Source organism: Pseudorca crassidens, chromosome 3 (assembly GCF_039906515.1).
Source record: "Pseudorca crassidens isolate mPseCra1 chromosome 3, mPseCra1.hap1, whole genome shotgun sequence".
NCBI lineage: Eukaryota > Metazoa > Chordata > Mammalia > Artiodactyla > Delphinidae > Pseudorca > Pseudorca crassidens.
In genome coordinates, this window is record NC_090298.1 from 111,960,871 (window position 1) to 111,979,800 (window position 18,930).

At 55.2% G+C, this 18,930-nt stretch overlaps 1 protein-coding gene and 1 long non-coding RNA gene across 15 annotated transcripts in view; one reads left to right on the forward strand and one right to left on the reverse strand.

Annotated features, from left to right (window-relative positions):
* JADE2 (jade family PHD finger 2) overlaps nucleotides 1–18,930 on the forward strand; it is a 109,482-nt gene that overhangs the window by 61,968 nt on the left and 28,584 nt on the right. For 5 of the 14 annotated variants that reach the window (XM_067731773.1, XM_067731775.1, XM_067731776.1 and 2 more), the window contains 2 exons: nucleotides 10,349–10,406; nucleotides 12,528–12,616. In XM_067731773.1, the coding sequence (XP_067587874.1) occupies nucleotides 10,349–10,406; nucleotides 12,528–12,616 (147 nt within the window). Of the gene's footprint in view, nucleotides 1–873; nucleotides 1,211–1,385; nucleotides 1,512–1,851; nucleotides 1,986–3,241; nucleotides 5,110–5,203; nucleotides 5,389–9,858; nucleotides 9,980–10,348; nucleotides 10,407–12,527; nucleotides 12,617–18,930 lie in introns of those variants that run through there. The other 9 variants (XM_067731769.1, XM_067731768.1, XM_067731764.1 and 6 more) reach the window with 9 other exon arrangements.
* LOC137221677 (uncharacterized) lies at nucleotides 1,513–2,925 on the reverse strand. The gene is made up of 4 exons (XR_010942106.1): nucleotides 2,770–2,925; nucleotides 2,473–2,647; nucleotides 2,172–2,251; nucleotides 1,513–1,934 (listed from the first exon to the last, which is right to left on the reverse strand). It is a non-coding gene; the product is annotated as an uncharacterized lncRNA (long non-coding RNA).

Consider the following 18,930-nt stretch of genomic DNA (forward strand, 5'->3'; position numbering starts at 1 on the left):
CCCGGCATGTTAGTCTCCATCTGCTGTGGGTGGGGGAGGAGAGCCGCGCCCCCTCCCCCAGACTCGCGCGCGCCCCTCCCCTCCGCTCCTGCCAGCACTTTCTGCTCACTTCTGGCGCTGCGAAACGCCACGCGATTTATTCGTTTCGCATTTTAAAACCAGCGATTCAGGATCAGGGCCTAGAGCGAGGGTCTTCCAGCGCTGGAACCCCGGGAGGCGGGGTGCTCAGTGCAAACCTCGTTCCCTCCGCGAGTGTCGCCTTCAGGCTGTTATTTGCAAAGAAACGTCTTTTTGACGCAGGGAGAAATGGCAAATTTTAAGTACGTCATTAATATGGCGCCAAAAGATTTTTTTAAGTATAAGCTTGCTTTTTTTTTTTTTTTTAAGGTTGCGGGGGGCGCCGCCCGGGTCTGGGGCGCGAAGGGGGCGGGGTGTGAGCAGAAAGTGTGAGTGAGAGAGTGGAGGGGCGGGGTATGTGTGTGAGTGTGTGAAGTGTGAGCAGACCTGATGGGACTTGCACGGGCGCAGCCGCCGCTTGGGCCCGGCCCTGGGGACAGGGCGGGCTGGGGGCGCCCCAGAGCCCGTGGGGAGTCCAGGCCCGAGGTGCAGGCAAGAGGGCGGTCCGGCAGGGTACCCTCCCCCCGGAGGCCTGCAACGCTACCTGAACCCGCAGCTGAAGCCAAACAACTGGGCGGGGGGGTGGAGGGGCGAGGCGGGGGGTGTCAGGAGTGGAAATCCGAGTGAATAAGAAAAAAGTGGCTACTCCCCCTCCCTCGCTCCTCCCGCCCGCCCCCACCCCACCCCCACCCCAACACATTTTTTTTTTTTCTAAAGAGATCACAAGGAAGTCTTGGTTTAAAAAGAAACAGAAACATACACAGGGGGGTTGGTGAATGGTGCCGACCGCGGCCATCGCAGTTGGAGGCTATTTGGGGGGGGGGGGGTTAGAAGCGTCCATGGAGTTACTTTGCACCCACTCCTAGCGGCAAGGGCTTAGGTCTGGCGGGCTGACAGTCCCCGGCCGGGTGCGGTGCCGGGGACCCCACGGGCCCGGCCGCCTCCCTCGCCACGACCCCGGATGGATGCGCGCCCCCCGCCCGCCCGCGCCGGCCCCAGGAGCTCCGGGTTTCAGGAGCATCCTTCCCACGCCGGCCCCAGCCGCGGCGCGTAGCCGGGGGTAGCGGCCCTCGGAAGGGCACCGCGGAGCAAGGTAAGATCCGGCCCCCGGCGACTGGCCCTGCGCATCTCCACGGCGTTATTTTGTGTTTTTGCAACAGATCTCCAGCGCTCCTCGCTCCCTCGCGCGCTCTCTCTCTCTCTCTCTCTCTCTCTTGCTCGCTCGCTCCCTCTCTCTCCTGCTGGCTGCTTGTTCTAGGAAGCCAGCGCGCGGGGGGGGGGGGTGCCGATGCACAGCACAGGGGAGAGAGATTGCGCATGTTGGTCAGTCGTGTTTTAAAGAGTACATTGCGGGGAGGCTGAGAGGGGCGCATGCAACAACAACTTTTGGAAGGGTGAGCTTGGCGACCTTCTTTATTAATGACTGCGGCAAAGCGCCCCCGGGCCGGGGAGGGGGCGCGGGCGGGCGGGGGCGCGCCGGGGCTGCAACTTGCCCCGCGGGCTCTGGCAGGGCGGAGGGGCTGCGGCGGGAGACCTGTGCGGAGAGGAGGTCGCGCGGCCAGGGACGTGGGTTCGGAGGACCCGGGGCTATCTGCCCTCCTGTCTCCCCGAGTTTATTTTGTTGATACGCAGCACGTCCGGGCGCCGAACCGGGCTGAGCCGGTGCACATGACCCTGCGCTGGGCTCACGTGCAGCCGGTCCGGTCCCAGACACCTTCCGGGGGCCACCGCCTCCGCCCTGTCGCCCCCTCTCCGGGCTGGGTGCACGCGGGCTCTGCACGCGGGGGCAGCATGCTCAGCTCCCGGACGCGGAGGCTCTGCACAAATTAAGCACAGTTTTTTGGAGGGGCGGGGGATACCCTTTCCAGGTGAGTATGGAGGGTGCGCAGCCCCAGCGCGGGGGGCGCGGGCTGGGGGTCGGGGGCAGCCCCCCCTCCAGGGCTGCGCGGGAGTCCAGCGGGGGAGAAGCGCTGGGAGTGGAAATGTACCGGCGGCGGCCGGAGCGGCGGGTGCGCGCCCGCGGGGCGACGGCAGGGGGCGTGGCCCTTGTTTACCTTCTTCCAAGTCTGCCGGTTCGCGTCCCGCTCTGGGGACGGTTCTGCAGTCCCCTGCCGTCCGCCTCCACCCCTGAGCCCTGGCTAGTACCGGGAAGATGTAGGCAAGCGGCGGCCCGAGCCTGGGACTTACACACCTGACTCCCACATGAGTGACATTGCAGCCCCCGCCCCCACCAAGCACCGCTGCAGTCCCTCTCCCGGATCCCCGGCCCCGCCCCGCCCCCGGCAGAGGCATCTTCCCGGCCTCACCTCCTTCCTCTCTCTCCCCTCTCTCCCTCCCTCCTTCCCACCCACTCGCCTGCGCCTGCGGAGCCGCTCCTGCCCGCCTCCTCCCCGCCTGGGTGCAGACTTGTGGCTCCCTCCGGTCCATTCCCGCTTATCCCTGGGCCCTGAGACACCCTCTTCTTCAGGCCAAGGGATGAGAGGGGGTCAGCTTGATGACTCGTAGCTTTAATGTCAGAAAAGGGGAATGTCTGCGAGACGAGCAGGAAGCCTTCGCTATAGCTTCTAGAGGCCCAGGACACCCACCCTCCCTACACACACACCATCCCCACACATACAGCTGCCACCCCCCAAGGGGCTCGGCCGCCCTCACCCGCTACGCCTAAGCCCTTTCTCCAGCCCCGGGGGCCAAGGCCACCTCCCGGCGCCACCCCCGGCCCGAACCGCTTCTTGCCCTTCCTTCGACTGGGCCGGAGCCCCCCGCAGCCACCTCCGGCTCCTCCTCCCGGCTCCCGCGGTCAGAATCACGCCGGCGCGCCTCCAGCCTGCTGTCCCCCGGACTGCCTTTAGGGGCAGGCTGGAGGCGCGCGCCACCCCCTCCCAATCCCCTTAACCTTTGCTGCCGGCCGGGACATTTTTCCTTAGCACCTTGAACGCAGATCTCCTGCCCTGGGCTACTGGGAACGGGAAGGACTGTGTTTCCCTTTTCTCGGTGCCAAGGGCAGGAAGGATCCGGCGCCTCTGGTCTCTGCAGACTCCCAAACCTTGCCCCGCGCTTAACATTCTCTCCCACTCCTTTACCCCACCCCCACCCCCGCCGCCCCCATCTACTGAGGGATTCCAAGACACAAAGTTTCATATAGGGTCTGAGTTTGTAGGGTGTCACCAGGAGGCGTCATGTCTGCACTCCGAGCTGAGGAGCTGAGTGGGCACGACTGACCTGCCACCTTGCCTTTGTTGCAAGGGGGAGGAGCCCTGAGCTTTGAGTCCAGACAAGCTGTGAGGATGTCCCTTTAACGTATGTTTGCAAACTGAGTGCTGGATCTGGGTGGTGGTAGGGCTGCCTGGCCCCTCCTGCCAGGGTGGCATTAACTCCCTCCCTTCACTGGTAAAATTCCCAGTAGGACATTTGGCAGAAGAGCTGGGCAGGGAGCTGCCAACCAGGCCTGGCCCTGTCTCCTGGGTTCCCAGGGTGCTGACTTGTCCCCTACCCTGACTTCTTCTCCCACCTTAGGGCCCCAAGTGAAGGCACCATCCCTCCCATCCCATCTTCCTCAGGCGGGTTGGGACTCGCAAAGTGATCTAACAAGAAGGGAAGGAAAATAACAACAGAGTAACTGTAAGAGGAAGGAATGAGTAATAAAGCCGACCCAGGCAGGGAGGAGGGCTTTTATGTTTAAGAGATGCTATTTGCTTTTTAGGTCACAGGCTGCAAAAACAGTCTTTGATCCGAAGTGGGCGAATAATTTATTGAGAAAGTTTGCATGGTAGGGGAAAAAAGGGATGTTTGTTTGGTCTGGAGGCCTCTCAGTTGTCCCAAGTGCTGTTGGCTGTTGTTTAGAGTGGAAAAGCATTTGGTTCCACAGCAAATGCCTCACCGAGGGAAGTCCTCGCCCCAGGCAGCAAGACTTGCAGTGAATGTTGGTTTTGAAATTGTTTAGCCAAGGGTCTCCCCAGCACTTTTGGAGTTGAAGTGTTTAAGGATAGAGTTGTTTGGGCTCGGGATGCAGCAAATGTGTCCAGAACATTTCCCATCCAACAGGCTTTTCCTTTCCCTAAATTGCCTGGCTAAACAGCCAATAACACTGATCCAAGAGGCTGTCAGAAATCTCCACTTAGCTTTCGTTGACAGGTGAGGTGGGACTGCTGGTCCCCAGCCCCCAAGTCCTTCCAGAATCATGAGATCAGGCTTTTGACACTGATTTCCACATCCTCAAGGTTGGGGGCAAGGTATTCTGGTTAATCAGTGTTCCAGTTAACAGGGAGGTACTTGTCTTATACCCAAGACCCAAGTCAGAGGCTTCCAGTCCAAATTCTTAACAGCTCATCCAGCAGGCTCTTCGTGGGCCTCACAGTTTTCCCTTTAGGTTCTCCAAGGGGAGGCCAAGTCAGAGTTATGAGGAGGGGGGGTACCCCTTGCTTGCCCTGTCCTCCACATAGGACCCTCACTATGTGTCTCAAAGATGAGGAACCCAGGGGCTTCCCTGGTGGCGCAGTGGTTGAGAGTCCGCCTGCCGATGCAGGGGACACGGGTTCGTGACCCGGTCCGGGAAGATCCCACATGCAGCGGAGCAGCTAGGCCCGTGAGCCATGGCCGCTGAGGCTGCGCGTCCGGAGCCTGTGCTCCGCAACGGGAGAGGCCACAACAGTGAGAGGCCCGCGTATGGCAAAAAACCAAAAAAAAAAGATGAGGAACCCAGGAAGATTCTCAGAAAACCTATAGGAATCTGGAATACCCCAGCCATACCTGGGAGTTGTAGGTCTGTGCCCTGTACACTGTACCCCCTGGGGGGGGAGGGGGGCAAGGTGCGCTATTTGGAGCCAGACAGTCTAGGTTTGAATGCTAGCTTTGCAGTCACCAGCTGTTTTAATTGCTCAGTGCCTCAGTTTCTTCATCTGCAATTGGGGTTAATAACAGTACCTGCCTCATGGTGGGTGTGTGGATTAAGCGATATATTGCACAAAGAAGACTATGCACAAAGCCAGGCCTGTGGTAAGCACTTGATTAGTATTAGCCATTCTTACTGTTATTATGAATAACCTGGATAGGACCCAAATGCAGCTGACCTTTGATCTCTCCCCTTTAGGCTAGGCCAGAGAGCCAGCTCCCTTCTCTGAAGAAGGGATCAGAAGGACCCTGCAGTTGCCAATGGGCAGCCATCCATGGGAGCGAGTGGACTGAGCTTTGCCCTCTCTGAGGTGGAGGGTAGGGTGCGAAGGTGCTGAAGGACAAAGTAGACAAAGCCCCTTTCTGTCTCCCAGGATCCCCTTGGTATGTCCCCAGAACTGGGTCTGGAGGGTGGGTGTGGACAGTGTGTTCTAGGGGAGCTGGGTGCCCCCTGGGACACTTGGAATTGCAGGTGGGCAATGATGGGTGTTGGAGGAGGGTTAGGCTCCCCCGTGATTGGAGAAGTAAGTTTGAGCATCTGTGTGTACCAAATCATTTTTGTCATGGCAGTTACTGTCCCTGAGAAGGCATCAAAGTTAATGAGAGATAGGAAAGAGTGGGGCTCTGACCCCCGTTTAAAATGGTTTAAGAGTGTGCAGCTCTTGTTTTCTGAATGTCTGGCCTTCCCGACACAAGCAGGCTCTGAGGACAGGTTTTCCAGCCGAAATATGATTAAATTGTATTAGCATCTTATTACATACACGCCTTAGTGGTCTGCCTCAGACAGGGAGAGTTTTTGTTTCTCTTCGGAAGATTGTGTCTGGAATGGTAAATTGCCTGCTTGAAAGCCTCCCCACCCCCCTTTTTTTAAGGAGGAAGACGAAATCCTGCTGTGTATGGTGGCAGGCTGGGTAGGCCTGGTGGCCCCCAGAGAGGAGAGGCCAGAGGCCAGGTTGGGGTGTTTTAACTGCCTAGGGAGCTGCTGCAGTAGCAGGCCTGAAAGGCCCACTGTTTCCAGGGTCAGCTGGAAGGGCGTTAATGGAGGCCCAGGGTGTTTATTTGAGTTTATTTGTGGAGAGGTCTTTAAAAGGGGGCGGGCGTTGGGCATTGGTGTTTCAAGTCCAGACCCGAGGCCCCCACTAAGACCAATGGCTAGTGTTGCCAAGAAAACATCTACCACCAAATTGCTGCCCTATTACTGAGTTGACATTGATCGTTAGCCAGGAGCCCAACCAAATACAGCCTCCTGGAAAATGTGTGAGGTTAAGACAGGGAAGGCGGGCTATGCAAACGGGACGAAATCTTGGGCTGGGGTGTTTGCTCCCGCAAGCTGCGAGCAGGCCAGCTGGGCTGTGTGGTCCCACACTTCTAGAGGGAGGCAACAAGAACACACTGGGCACTCCATGTGTACCAAGTCCCTGTTATGTGCTGGGGCGCCAGCAGGGATCCAAACAGTTGCGCTTTTTACTCTCGTGGAACGTATATTCCCAAGGAGAAGGACATTCAACAAGTAGCTCAACAAACACAAATTGTGATGGGTGCTCTGAAGAAGCTGACTGATTGGGTGGTGGGCTTTCTGTAGATAAGGCAGCTGGCATAGACCTCTGTGACGTTTAAGCCGAAACTTGAAGGATGAAAAGTCAGACGTGCCTAGGCTGCGTAGACCATTCCAGGCAGAGAGCACACCTGTGCACAGGTCTTGACTCATGGACTGTTTGGTTTGTTTCGGGAAATGAAAGGAGGCCAGTTTGGCTGGGAAGTGGTGGGGATGGGGGCGGTGGTCAGTATGTGGTAGGCAGGGGTAAGATCACGTAGGGTCTTATGGTCAGAAGCTTGAGTTTTGCCCTTTGAGCAGCAGGAAACCTTTGAAAGATTTTAAATAGGGCATGACATGATCTGATTTATGCTTTTTGAAAATCATTGTGGCTGCTGTGTGGATCTTGGATTATGAGGGAGCCATAGCGGAAGTTGGAAGATGAATGAGGAGTCCCGCAAGAGATGAGACTGGCTTGGACCAGTATGGTAGCAGTAGAGATAGGGGAAATGTGGGTGGATTCTCACTGTATCCTGGAGGGAGCGCCCACTGGACTTGCAAGCGTTGGCGGTGGGGCGGAGGAGGCTGTGGGCTGCTGCTCATTGAGGGAACTCAAAGAGGGGACCCGAAGGAGAGCCGTGTGTGTCTCCGTGCTGGGGATGGTGTGGGAGTGCAAGTGCACTGGTGGCAATGGCAGGAAACGGGGACACTTTCTTTCCCAGAGTCTTCTCTGTAGGTAAGATTTCAGGAGCACTTTCTGCCCCTAAAAGCAAGTGCCTTGTGACCCTGAGGTATTTTCCCAGAGCAGACCTTGCTTTGGGAGAGGTTGGGGGACGCAGTGGAAAAGGAGAACCAGAGGCCAAGACCGTGTCTTGGCACTCCCATCCCCCACCTGCATGTATAGCCCTGGGTTTCAGCTTTGGTAAAAGAGTCCTCCCTGTCTCCTTTGCTGGGTTGGAGAGGGCCTTCATGGGGCAAAAGGCTATGCCGCAGGGGGAGCCCAGGCCTCATCTGGGGCTTCATTAACCACTGACAGTAGAGGCTCACCTGAGGCAGGGAGGCCTTTGGAACAGACTTGGTTCAAAGGAAGGAAGCAAAGCAGTGGTTTCCCGCTGAAGCCTAGTTATTATTCCAGTTAAGCCACCGCAGAATCTGCTCCCTTAATAACACCCTGCTAAGGAGGACTCTGGGGTGTTTCATGGAGGGCAGGTTGGACGGGCGGCTGGCTGAGGGTGGGTGCAGGTCTGCACGCCAACGGGGCACTCTGGTCCTAGGCAGTGAGAAGGTCATTGGCAGTCAAGAGGTCCTGTTGTAGGGGACCTTGCTTGCTGTACAGGCTCACTGCCTCGCTGAGGAGGCATTCAGGTGGGCACTGGTTAGGAGGACTGTCCACCTGGCCCGAGTCCGCTGTGGAATTAAGAACCAGCACTCATACGGAGTGCCAGCCACCGTGCTAAGGGCTTTATACTGCTCTCATTTACTCACCAGCTGATTCTGGCCCACAGATGTGTTTAGTTTGGCCCTCTCAAAGTGTTTTAAAAATCTGAATCAGTTGCCAACATTTTAAGTTCGGGAGATTTATGTAAAATTCCAGATCCAGTTTGTGTCCTTTGGGAGGTGTGTCTTTTCCAAGGTCCCTGGTCTAGTGAGGGGTGCAGGTAGGATTTGAACTTGGCCTCCCTGAATCCAGTGCTCCTGCTTTATATGCTATGAGAGAGCCTGGCTTGCAAGTGCCCCTTTTCTGGAAATGAAGAGCAATGCAATTCATGTAGAGGATTGCAGGAGAAAACAGGTGGGTGCACTTAGAGCACCTCTCCCCCTGCTCCTGCTCTACCTGTGAAAGGGCTGGGTTGGCAAGATGTAGGCTAGAGTCAAGAGTTCTGTTAAAGTCACCTCATCACACTCAGACCCCGGAGGATAGCAAGGATGGGCAGCTGTGGGCGGTGGAGCATTATTGCCCCATTCAGTGTATGACCTGAGCCACTGGGCTGCTTGCACTCTGCTGCACAGAGGCAGGGTAGCCTAAAGGTCAAGAACATGGTCTCCTGAGTCAGACCTCTTACGAGCACTGTGATCTTGGGCAAGTCACTTAACCTCTGAGCTTCATTTTCCTCAGCTGCAAAAGGGAAGCAGCCATCAGGCCCACCAGCACCAAAGGGCTGTTCTGAGGCCTCAGTGAGCTCCCTGTGTACCAGGACGCACCCCCTCCCCAAGCGATGGGTGCTTAGCAGTTTTAGCTCTTGTTCCTGCCTCCTTGGCGTCCATGCTACCACCAGGCATCCCTCCATACCCCCACACTCTCTAGAGAGCACTTTGCCTGCACCTTTGGAGCTGGGCAGCAAGCAGTGCTAGTGAACCTTCCTGTCATCCTGATCCTGCTACTGGGGACACAGGGGTGGAGAGGAGCTCCTGGCTAAGGTCAAGTATGAGGCAGGAGGGTACTTCTGAATAGCTCAGAGTTCTGGGTAGTCACACCCCACCTTAGAGAGCCAATGCTCCCTGGTCTCTTTAGGGCCACAGTCAAATAAGGTGACCCCCAGGCTTGGGCATGAGCAGACTTGGGATGACAGCAGGTGGCAAATGGGATTCCGAGTGGGGGTGGGGAGCCTGGCTGGCCTGCAGCTGGGACGGGCAGCAGGGCTTTTTCCCTACTGACACTGGCTCCTTGTCCTTTGCTGTGGGCAGTGAGGCAGCCCAGGGTCTAGACTGACAGGAACACGGTGGAAAGCACTCTGGGCCCTGAGCCTCAGGTCTCTTCTCACGTTAGGACTCGGCCACTGACTAGCTGTGAGACCCGGGGCAGGTTAACAAGCCACTCAGTGTGCTCCCCTCCAAGAGGGGACAAGAGCAGGCTCTGCCACCCAGGACTCTGCAGGATTAGAGGAAATAGTGGGTGGGAAAGCACTTCCAAGAGGCAGGAGCTGACAAGAGCACAAAGGCAGCTCAGTGTGGGCTCAGGGATCAGACCACGTGGATTCAAATCCCAGTTCAGCCAGTTACTAGCAGGACAAGGCACTGAGCCTCCTCTGTAAAAGAAGCTAATAGCTCACAGCTCCGCAGGTTGTTAGGACCTGAGATAGCACGGGTAGGGGAAAGAGCTCAGTATGGAAGAGCTGCCCTTCCTACCTCGAAGTTAAATACTGTAGTGGAGAGAAAGTTGGTTTTTTCTTTTATCTGCAGAAGGACATTGAGGGGAGGGAGGGCAGCCCAGCCCAGCCCATTCACCCTGGGCCTGGTGTGGCTCAGGGACCCAGCTTGCAGCCTCCCTGCCCCCACCCCATTTCCACACCCCTCTGGCTGCCGCTCTCAGTATGTGCCCTCAGTGCTGTCTGGACTGGCTTGTCCCTCAACTCCGATAACCTGATCCTCCTGGAAGAGTCAGTCTTGTTTCCTGTGCCCTCCCTCCTCAGCACCCAGCAGGGTACCACTTGTAACTTGCAGGTGAGAGTGGATTCTTCGGTGGGCCTGAGTTTCCTTGAGTGGAAGCTGGCAGTGGGCAGGTCCTGGTCTCTGTTCATTCTGGGGCTGCTGACCCCCCTTGCCCTCCCTCGTCTTTGACCAGACTCTCTGTTGTCTGAGGCTCTGGGCTTAGGAGGTGGGAGATGCCGCCCCCTCTCCCAGCCCCAGGGCCCATGTAGGTGGGCGGGGAGAGGGCGAGGCTGATGAGGAGAAGGCTAGGGCACCACCTTGTTCTCAGTCTTTCTCTGCAGTGGGGTGAGTGTGGGGAGGAAGGTTATTGGGCAATTTTCTGAGAGACTGAGGATTTCCCAAGCCGCCTGTGAGTATAATGGGGCCTGCCTTTCATTGCAGATGGAAGAGAAGAGGCGAAAGTACTCCATCAGCAGCGACAACTCTGACACCACCGACAGTAAGGCCTTCCATCTGGGGCTCCTACCGGGAAAGTGTTTGCATAATTATCAGGCCCACAGGCCCAGATCGGGGGACACTGCCCCATGGTCTCAATGTTGATGAAAGCATAAATCAGACCAGGTCCCTCTGCTCCTAAGAAAATCCCCACACCACTATGGCCTCCAGGGCCTTGCTGTCCTCTTTACTCTACTCCCCTTTACCCTCTAGCTCTCAGCCCCATGTGTTTTGCTCTGGTTGGAACAGATCAACTCCCCTCTGGGCCTTTGCCTGTGCTGTTCTTGGCTGCTAGGAACACACCCCTCTCCCTCTGGCCCTGCCGTTGAGTCAGGGCCCTGTAGAAGTGTCCACACAACAGATAAAAAACCTGTCACTCTTCATTATAGTGACCTGATAAGTATCATTTCCTAACCAAGTATCATTTCCTTATTAAGGTAAGCTCCTTGATAAGAGGGGTCATGTCTTGCTGACTGCTGTATCCAGCTAGATCGGGCACATAATAGGTGATCAGTAAATATTTGCAGAAAAAATTAATGAAGGAGTCTGACCTTCATGGGATCTTGGCAACAGAACCTCAGGGTAGACTTGTGTGGGGGCTGGGTGTGCCAGCCCTGGATATGGGGGGGGCACTGTTACAGAGAAAATGGGGCTTAGGGAGCCCCTTCTGAAATACGGAGGCGAAAAGGGAGGTTTGTGTCAGGTGAGGGCTTTTTTCTGGTACTAGAAGGCAGCTCTTCTTAGATGCCCTAAGAACCTGGGCCTGCATGAGCCAGTCGGAGTAAAGAGTTCCATTCTGCCCTGTGTAGGAGAGACACTCTGCCAGGAAGATCCCACTTAGCGGTGTCCTCTGGTGAAAGCCCAGGCTGAGGAAGAGCCTGCGCTGCCAGGGAGGCCGGGCCTGGAGCCCTGCAACTGTAGACCTTAGTTTGTTCACGTACGTGGTGAGCAACTGGGACTGGGGAGATCTCCAAGGCCCCTTAGAGCTCCCGGAGTTCTCTAATCCCCCGGAGCCTGAGGACACATGCACCAGAATGAGAAATCAGGTCCCAGCCCCTTCTCTCCCTCCAGGTTTCACTCAGTGTCCTTTGGGGTCTGTTTACTCAGCTTGGCTCTGGTGTCTGACCTGGCCCGCTGTTCCTCCCTGCAGCAGTAGATCACAGCGTCCGGCCCTTTGTGGCTGCAGTTACGCTGCCTGTGGCCTGTTTCAGTAGAGCCAAGAAGAACTGCATCCTCTGCTTCTAACTTTATTTCAGGCAAAGGAACCCTTCAGGGCCAGGCGCCCGCAAGGGAGAGCATCTGGGCAGCTGAGCCCTGTTTCTGCATTGGAGTTGGGCCAGGCTGAGGCATCCTCCCTTTTCACCAGTCCCCACCACTACCCATCCGTAGCTGCTGCTCCTTTGACCCGTAGGAGTGGGGGCCAACCTGAGTGTAGTCCAGAGAGGGCCTCTAGACCCTAGTGATGTAATAGGTAATCTTAATCAAGGCAGCGCTGTGTGCCAGGGACCATGCCAAGACTTTACAGGCATGATATCATTTAATTCTCACAACAACTCTTTGAAGATAGTTATTCTCTGCCCCCATTTTATAGAAAAGCAAGCTGAGGCTCAGAGAGACTAAGTCATTCGTCCAGGGTGAGGAGCTAGTAAGCGGCTGAGCCAGGGCTCCAGGTTAGTCTGTGGGTCTACTTCAGAGCAGCAATCTTCCCACTACCTTGTCTCGCCTCTGCATACCCACTGGGCATCATCCCAGAGTGTCTAATCAGCAGTGGGGGTGGAGAGTGGCCACAGAAGGCTTATTATAGCCTCCTTCACCAAGGAGGAAGCAGAGGACCAGAGAGGGCAAGGGATTTGTCATGGATCACACAGGAAGCTCATACTGAGTCCTTGTCCAAACTGCCTTTCACCTCCCAGGCGTCTTCTGGCTGGTGGATAGAGGAGGCATCATGTCCCCATTCATTGTTGGAAAGGCCCAGAGCAGGGACAGTCCACCAGGTGCTCACAGAGGTCTCCGCCTCCTGAACATTCAAGCCAGAGCTTTCCTGACAGACCTCCTTTCCTTGGACGTGGGTGGGTGGTGTTCCTGGCCTTCCAGGGGCCCCTCATGGGCTGTGCTCTCTCTGCAGGTCACGCTACATCTGCATCAAGATGCTCCAAACTGCCCAGCAGCACCAAATCAGGCTGGCCCCGGCAGAACGAAAAGAAACCCTCAGAGGTGGGTAGTGACAGGTATCCTGGAGAAAGATGAAACAGAGGTGGAAAGGAGAGGGAGGGATGTATGGAGGAAGTGCAGGTATATGGGGTGGAGAGGATTCCTGGCAGAGGGTGCAGTCATTGCAGAACAAGACCAGTATGGCTGAGTAGAGTGGATGGGAGGAAGGGGTGGGGGAGCCAGTTCTCATAACCTTGTAGGTTGTTGTAAAGATGTTCCTATTGATCTGAGTGAGAGGAGAAGCCTTTCAAGGATCATAAGCAGGGTAATTATATAGTCTGCTGTTTTAATGAAAGGTCCCACTGGCTGCTGTGAGGAGAAGGGAATATGAGGGGCAAGGGTGGGAGTGGGGAGGATTCTTTGGCAGTGGTCCAGGAGAGAAATGATGGTGGCTTAGAGCTGAGTGATGGCAGTAGAGTAAGAAACAGTAGGATCTGGGACATTCTGGAGGTTGAGCCAAGGGTGACAGGATTTGCTGATGTAGGGATGAAGGGTGGAGTCCTCAAAGTCATCCAGTTAGGTCATTCACTCCTTATTATGCCCATTTCACATGCATCTGCCCTTTAAGCCTTCCTTACTTTGACGCTGTTTCTTGGGACAGGTAGAGGTACTTATGGCCTCTGGAGCTGTGGAGAAGAGCTTTGGGGGTGGGTAGACAAATGGACATGCGATCCTGCCTCTGCAGCCCCTGAAAAATTGCATCCTAGAGGCTCATCGCTCCCTCTTAGGTCTTTAATGCGTGGCACTGGGCACAGAAGAGACCCTTGGCACAAATGAGGCTGCCAGAGCATTGAGTACCCAAGAAGGGGGTTGCTTTTGAATCTGACCCTTAACAGAGAGATTGTCTGCAGCCCACAGAGTAGCCAGGCACTGGGCTAGACACTATTTTTTTAACCCTCTTGTTATAATAAGGAAATTGAGGATCCTAAGGTTATACAGCCAAGATGTGAGGTTCTTGGGGCCAACCACGCCAAGGGTGGGAAGGCTTAGAGTTCTGGGGCAGAGCACTTGGCCCGGGTTGAGGGAGGATATCTTTGTTCTGAGCCTGGCAACCTCCTCTCCCCTCCCTCACTGCAGGGGCCATCCTGGAGCTGCTATCATTAGCCAGTCCCTAGAGGGGGTCTTCCGAAAAACCTTGCATTTGAAAAAGGACTCCCCGCCTCCTCCAGGAGCTGGCCTACCCTGGGGCTCTCCTTTTGTGGGGCTGGGGGTGGGGACACCTTTGAGACCTGAAACCTCCCATTCCCATCCCCCAACCTAGTATCCTCCCTTGGCCCTATAGGGGAGTGGTGGAGATGGAAGGAAATATCTCCAGGAATGCAGTCAGAACTGGAATGAAAGCAGGGGGTGAGGTGGGCATGGGAGGATGCTGTTCTTGAGGCTCTTGGCACCTCCTGGTCTAGCCCTGCTCAGTGGGAGGAAGGCATGTGCTCATGTGCACTGGGAAGTAGGATGCAGAGTGTGCTAGGGCCCTGGGAGTCCCTGGGACCACCCCTCCACCCGTCTGCCCCCACCCCCATCTTGAGAGCTGCAGGGGCTCCCAATTACTACTAGGGTTGGATTAGTAAAACAATAGCCATCTTTTGTGCCTTCCTGGTCCTGGAACGCAGGAATTGTTCTGCCTGTTTGGGAGCTGAGGAACCTGCCTCTCAGAATCCCACCTGCCCCCTGCTTTCAGGGGCTATTCAGATTGGAGAAAAGAGGGGAAGTTCTGGGGAGGCCCTGGGGCTGGCTTAATCCCTTCCCCTGACTCCCCCTTCTAGCCCCAGTGGGAGGCAGGGCCTCCTCTCAGGGCGGAGATCCCTGGGGCAGTGCTGCCATCTACACCGGGGATAGGCAGGCAGGCTGGGGGGAAACAGGTGTCAGGCAAAGGCTGCGGGGAAAGGGTGATTTGCATGGGGCTGAAAATTCCCCTGCCTCTTGGGTTTTCCAGCGCAGGGCCTTTGAACCTTTCCCCACCTAAAAATAGAGTCAAACCATTGCAAGGGTGTTGATCCCCAGCCATGCTGGGGACTGGCCATGCACGGCCCTGGGTTCAAACCCAGGAGCCTCTGCAGGGGGCTCTGAGGCCTGACTGGAGACACCCGCCCTCAAGTCTTAGGCTCCAGGCGAGCTGAGGAAGTCTTCCCCGCCTTGAACTGTCGCCAAGGACAGGCTTTTCCTCCCACAGCAGGCTGGAGAGCAGCCTGCGAGGTTTCCCTCGTCCCCTAAGTGAGGAGGCTGAGCCATAGCCGGCATAAATTCCAAGTTATCGTGGGGCAGAGAGGAAACCATCAATGAAAGCTTCCAAATTATTTGGCTCATGAGAAGGCGGAGATGAAAGCGAGGATTTGGCGGCAGATAACGTTTGCAGTAAATCTCTTCACTGGACTGTCCCTTCTCTTTCTGTGCATGGGCTGGAGAGAAAGGCCTTTATAATCTGCTGGAGCTGGGGGCCGAGGGCTATGGACACCTGGTGAAAGGGCATCTGGAGTCCCTTCTGCTCAGTCCCCAGAGTAAGAAGCCGGTGGGGTTGTTTTCAGGCTGCTCACACGGTCTGCTCCCAGTCTGGCCCAAGTTCCCAGCCTCAATGCTTGCAAGTTGACGTGTGTGGCGCAGGAGTCCCTTCATGGTGGCTGCAGAGCCACGGGACCCATGGTTTACTTCGTCTGCTCATCTGTGAAGGTGGACATTGATGGGTGGCGATTCGAGGATTAGGAGTATTTGGCATAGCAGCAGCACTGGCACGTAGAGAAGCCACCAGCTATGGAAAGAGCTGGGGTTGGGTTTAGGCGACACTGGCAGGGCTGCCCCTGAAATGACCTGTGCACTCTGAGGGTGCGGATCAAGGAGCACGCTATACACCAGAGGGAGGTGCCCCAGGCTGGAACAAAGTGATCTGACCAGGAGTCAGGACCCTGGACAGGGCCAAAGCCTTGAGGCCCAGCTTCCCTTCTGGCCCTTAACCAGTGGGTGGCCTCCCTCATCCTGAGTGAAAGGGGACTGCAGGCCTCAGTACTGGGGGCTGAAAGAACAGGCCCTGCGATTCCTGGGAGGCTGGGTTAGGATTTTTGGTGGGAGTACACTAAGTCTGAAGTTGGCCCCAGGATCCCGTTTGGCAGTGGAGGGGAAAGGTGGGGCTGACCCCAAGCACACAGGCTGCTGCCTTCCTCTGCTCTGCCTGCCAGCGGGATCCCAACAAAGCTGAGATCTGTCCCTCGGGGCTTAAGTCGGCCAGGCTAGTCCTGAAGGAGAGGAAGGGATTAGCCTGGTTGGGGAGGTGATCTTAGTGCATAAACCGTGCTGAGGCCTTGGCTTTCTGGCCTGGCCTGTCTCACCAAATAGCATGAACATCACTTAGTGGGTCATATCTGTGAGAGCCTTACAGAGCTCACAGACCAGAGATTATTTTTTTAAATACCAATTTCAGACCCCCAACCCTTATCATTCCCAAGAATTCTGACTTAAATGTTCTGGAGTAGGGCCCCAGGTACCTGTACTTTTTAAAAGCCCTCCTGCTGGAAGCCAGGCTTAAGAACTACTGCCATAGGGTAGGAATAAAGACGCAGACGTAGAGAACGGACTTGACACAGCGGGGGAAGGGGAAGCTGGGACGAAGTGAGAGAGTGGCATGGACATATATACACTACCAAACGTAAAACGGATGGCTAGTGGGAAGCAGCCGCATAGCACAGGGAGATCAGCTCCGTGCTTTGTGACCACCTAGAGGGGTGGGATAGGGAGGGTGGGAGGGAGGCTCAAGAGGGAGAGGATATGGGGATACATGTGTACATATAGCTGATTCACTTTGTTGTACAGCAGAAACGAATGCAACATTGTAAAGCAATTATACTGCAATAAAGATATTTAAAAAAAAAAAATAATAAGGGCTACTGCCACAGACCTTTTCCCCTGATCTGCTAAGACAGGAGTTTCTGGCTTGGTCCTCCCTGGAAGTTGAGGGAGGAAGGGAAGGCCTTCCAGCCTGGGTCCGTGACCTAAACAAAGGCTGGGAGTGTGGGTGGGAGCATCCCGCAGCTCACCCCTTCTCCCAAAGCAGCCAGGGGACTGAAGGTTTCTGCCAAGCCCTCTGCCTGGCATAGGTGGGAAGGGCAGTTTGAGAAGAGACCCGGAGGCCATCCTGTGGTTTGGAGGCTGCTGTTTGAAGCTGTATCTTCCTCAGGCCTGGGGCAGAGAGGCAGATGGAGGGGCAGTCCGAGAAGCGAGGGTTTCCCCTAGGCAGGCTGTCTTGAGGTAGAAAGCTGAAAGCTGTGTTTTCAGGAAGTCAGAGTCCCCAGAAGTCAGCCAGTGGGCGGGGACATAGGTCCTTAGGACCCTAGGACTAGTGATAGTGATTAAACTCAGCAGACACTTGAGAGCACCTACTAGGCCCAGCCTAGTGCTAGGGGGCACAGAAAATGCAGGCCCTATCCCTGGGGAGCTTGTCCTCTGACTGTTAGCAGGATGCAGGTGCTATACAGGAAAGTGTCCGTTATGAGAGGTGTGGCCGCTTTGCCACTAAGGAGCTCTGTGACCTTGGGCAAGTAATAGTTTCTCTCTGAGCCTCAGGGTCATCATCTATAGAGCTCTGCCCTGCAGTTACTATTCTGTAGATGTGACTGTCCTGCCCTGAGGCCTGCGGAGCCTGAGGGTGGGGGAGATCCCAGACGTGAGTGGAAGTGAAGCTGGCCTCCCTGGGATGGAAGCCTGGATGGTCCCAGAGCCGGGTGGGCAGGAGCTGGCCTCTTTTTTAGGCCCTGGTGACAAACTGTATATACCCCTAGATGAGAGAATGGGGCTTCTCTGCAGGTCCACAGGGGCCCTTCACCAGTGCTCAGCCTTTCACCCCTGGGACAGGGCCCAGGAGAAGGAGGTGACCCTGTGAACAGCCTCTGCCACCAGTGGAGTGTCTTCCTGACACAGGGCCTGTGAAAGTTCCTCTATAAGGATGGCCTTCCCTAGGAAAGGCAGCGAGTGGAGAGTGAGAATGCAGTACATCTGCTTGACCCATTGCTTTTGAAAATGGGCCTCTTCCTCCCTGGGTGAAGGCAAGGGTGACCAGATTGTGCTGGGGTGCAAAGCCACAGGATAAATAAAGGTGCCTTCTTGGAGGAGCCAGAGGTGTTACCCAAATGTTTGAAATAACATATTTTATATTAAAACAATGATGGCCTATGTTGTAGCAGAATGCTCCCAAACTTGAGAAGTAAAACAGGAGGCTCCGGAAAAAAAAAAGTTTTTTGCTTGCCCCTGTGGTTTTGAGCGGTGTTTCTAGCCAACAGTTCCTCTGCTACCCTGGGAAGCAGGCAGGCAGTGAGGGGAGCCCTTCCTCTGGGCTAAGCGCCTGCTCTCTGAGCCTCCCACTGCCTTCCTCTGGGGTGGGGGGCAGAATCCACTTCTCGTATAGTTAGAAACATTGCTGCTCCCGCCAACTGGAAAGGCCTCCTGGCCTCTGGGACTTGTCTTGCAAAAGAAATGTGTGTAATAAATTCTCTTTAAGAGCAGGAAGTGCTGTTATCCTTGTGAAAGAGAAAGATGTTGAGTGTGTGTGTGTGTGTGTGTGTGTGTGTGTAAAAATGTCTGACCAAATTAGCCTAGTGGTAGCTTGAATGGGACTGGGAGGCTATTTCCAGAGCCCTTCTCTGGAATGTAGGCCTAATTTTAAGTATCTAAGTATGCTCTTGGCTGAGATACTCTTTATCAGTTTCCAGCCCAAGAAAGAGATTTTTTTTAAAAGAAGAAATAGCTGACTGGTTTGCAGGCAGCATTACATTGGTTAAAGGACAGTGCAGACCTTAGGCAAGTGGTTTAACCTCTCTGAGTCTTGTTCTCCACATCTGTAAAGTGGGAGTAATATGAATTGGGTGAGATTGTATATATATATAGCATTTAGCACAGCACCTGGCATACTATAACAGGGCAATCACTTTTCACTATTAACTGTTCTTTCTAATGAGATGAGGTGCTCAGAAAAAAACTGTGATTTCAAATGAGGTACCGGTAGTAATTTTACTTGGCTCTTTCAGGACAGACTGTGAAACATCCTTTGGGAGATTAGAGAGAGGGGGCACTCCTAGCTTTGCATTGGGACTTTTGATGTGGACAGAGTCAAGGAGAGGCAGTCCAGGCCAAAGCCATTTTCATTGGCTTTGGGACAGTGACCAAGACCAGTTCCTGAGTTCCACCTGGAAGAATCCTTTGGGCCAGACCTCTGTCTGCACTCTCCCTGCTAGGAGGACAGGACAGGAAGTTTCAGAGTTCAGTCATACTTCAGACCAATCCTGGGGTGCATTCACTTACTCACTTGTTCCACAAGCATTTCTTGAGTACCTGCTATG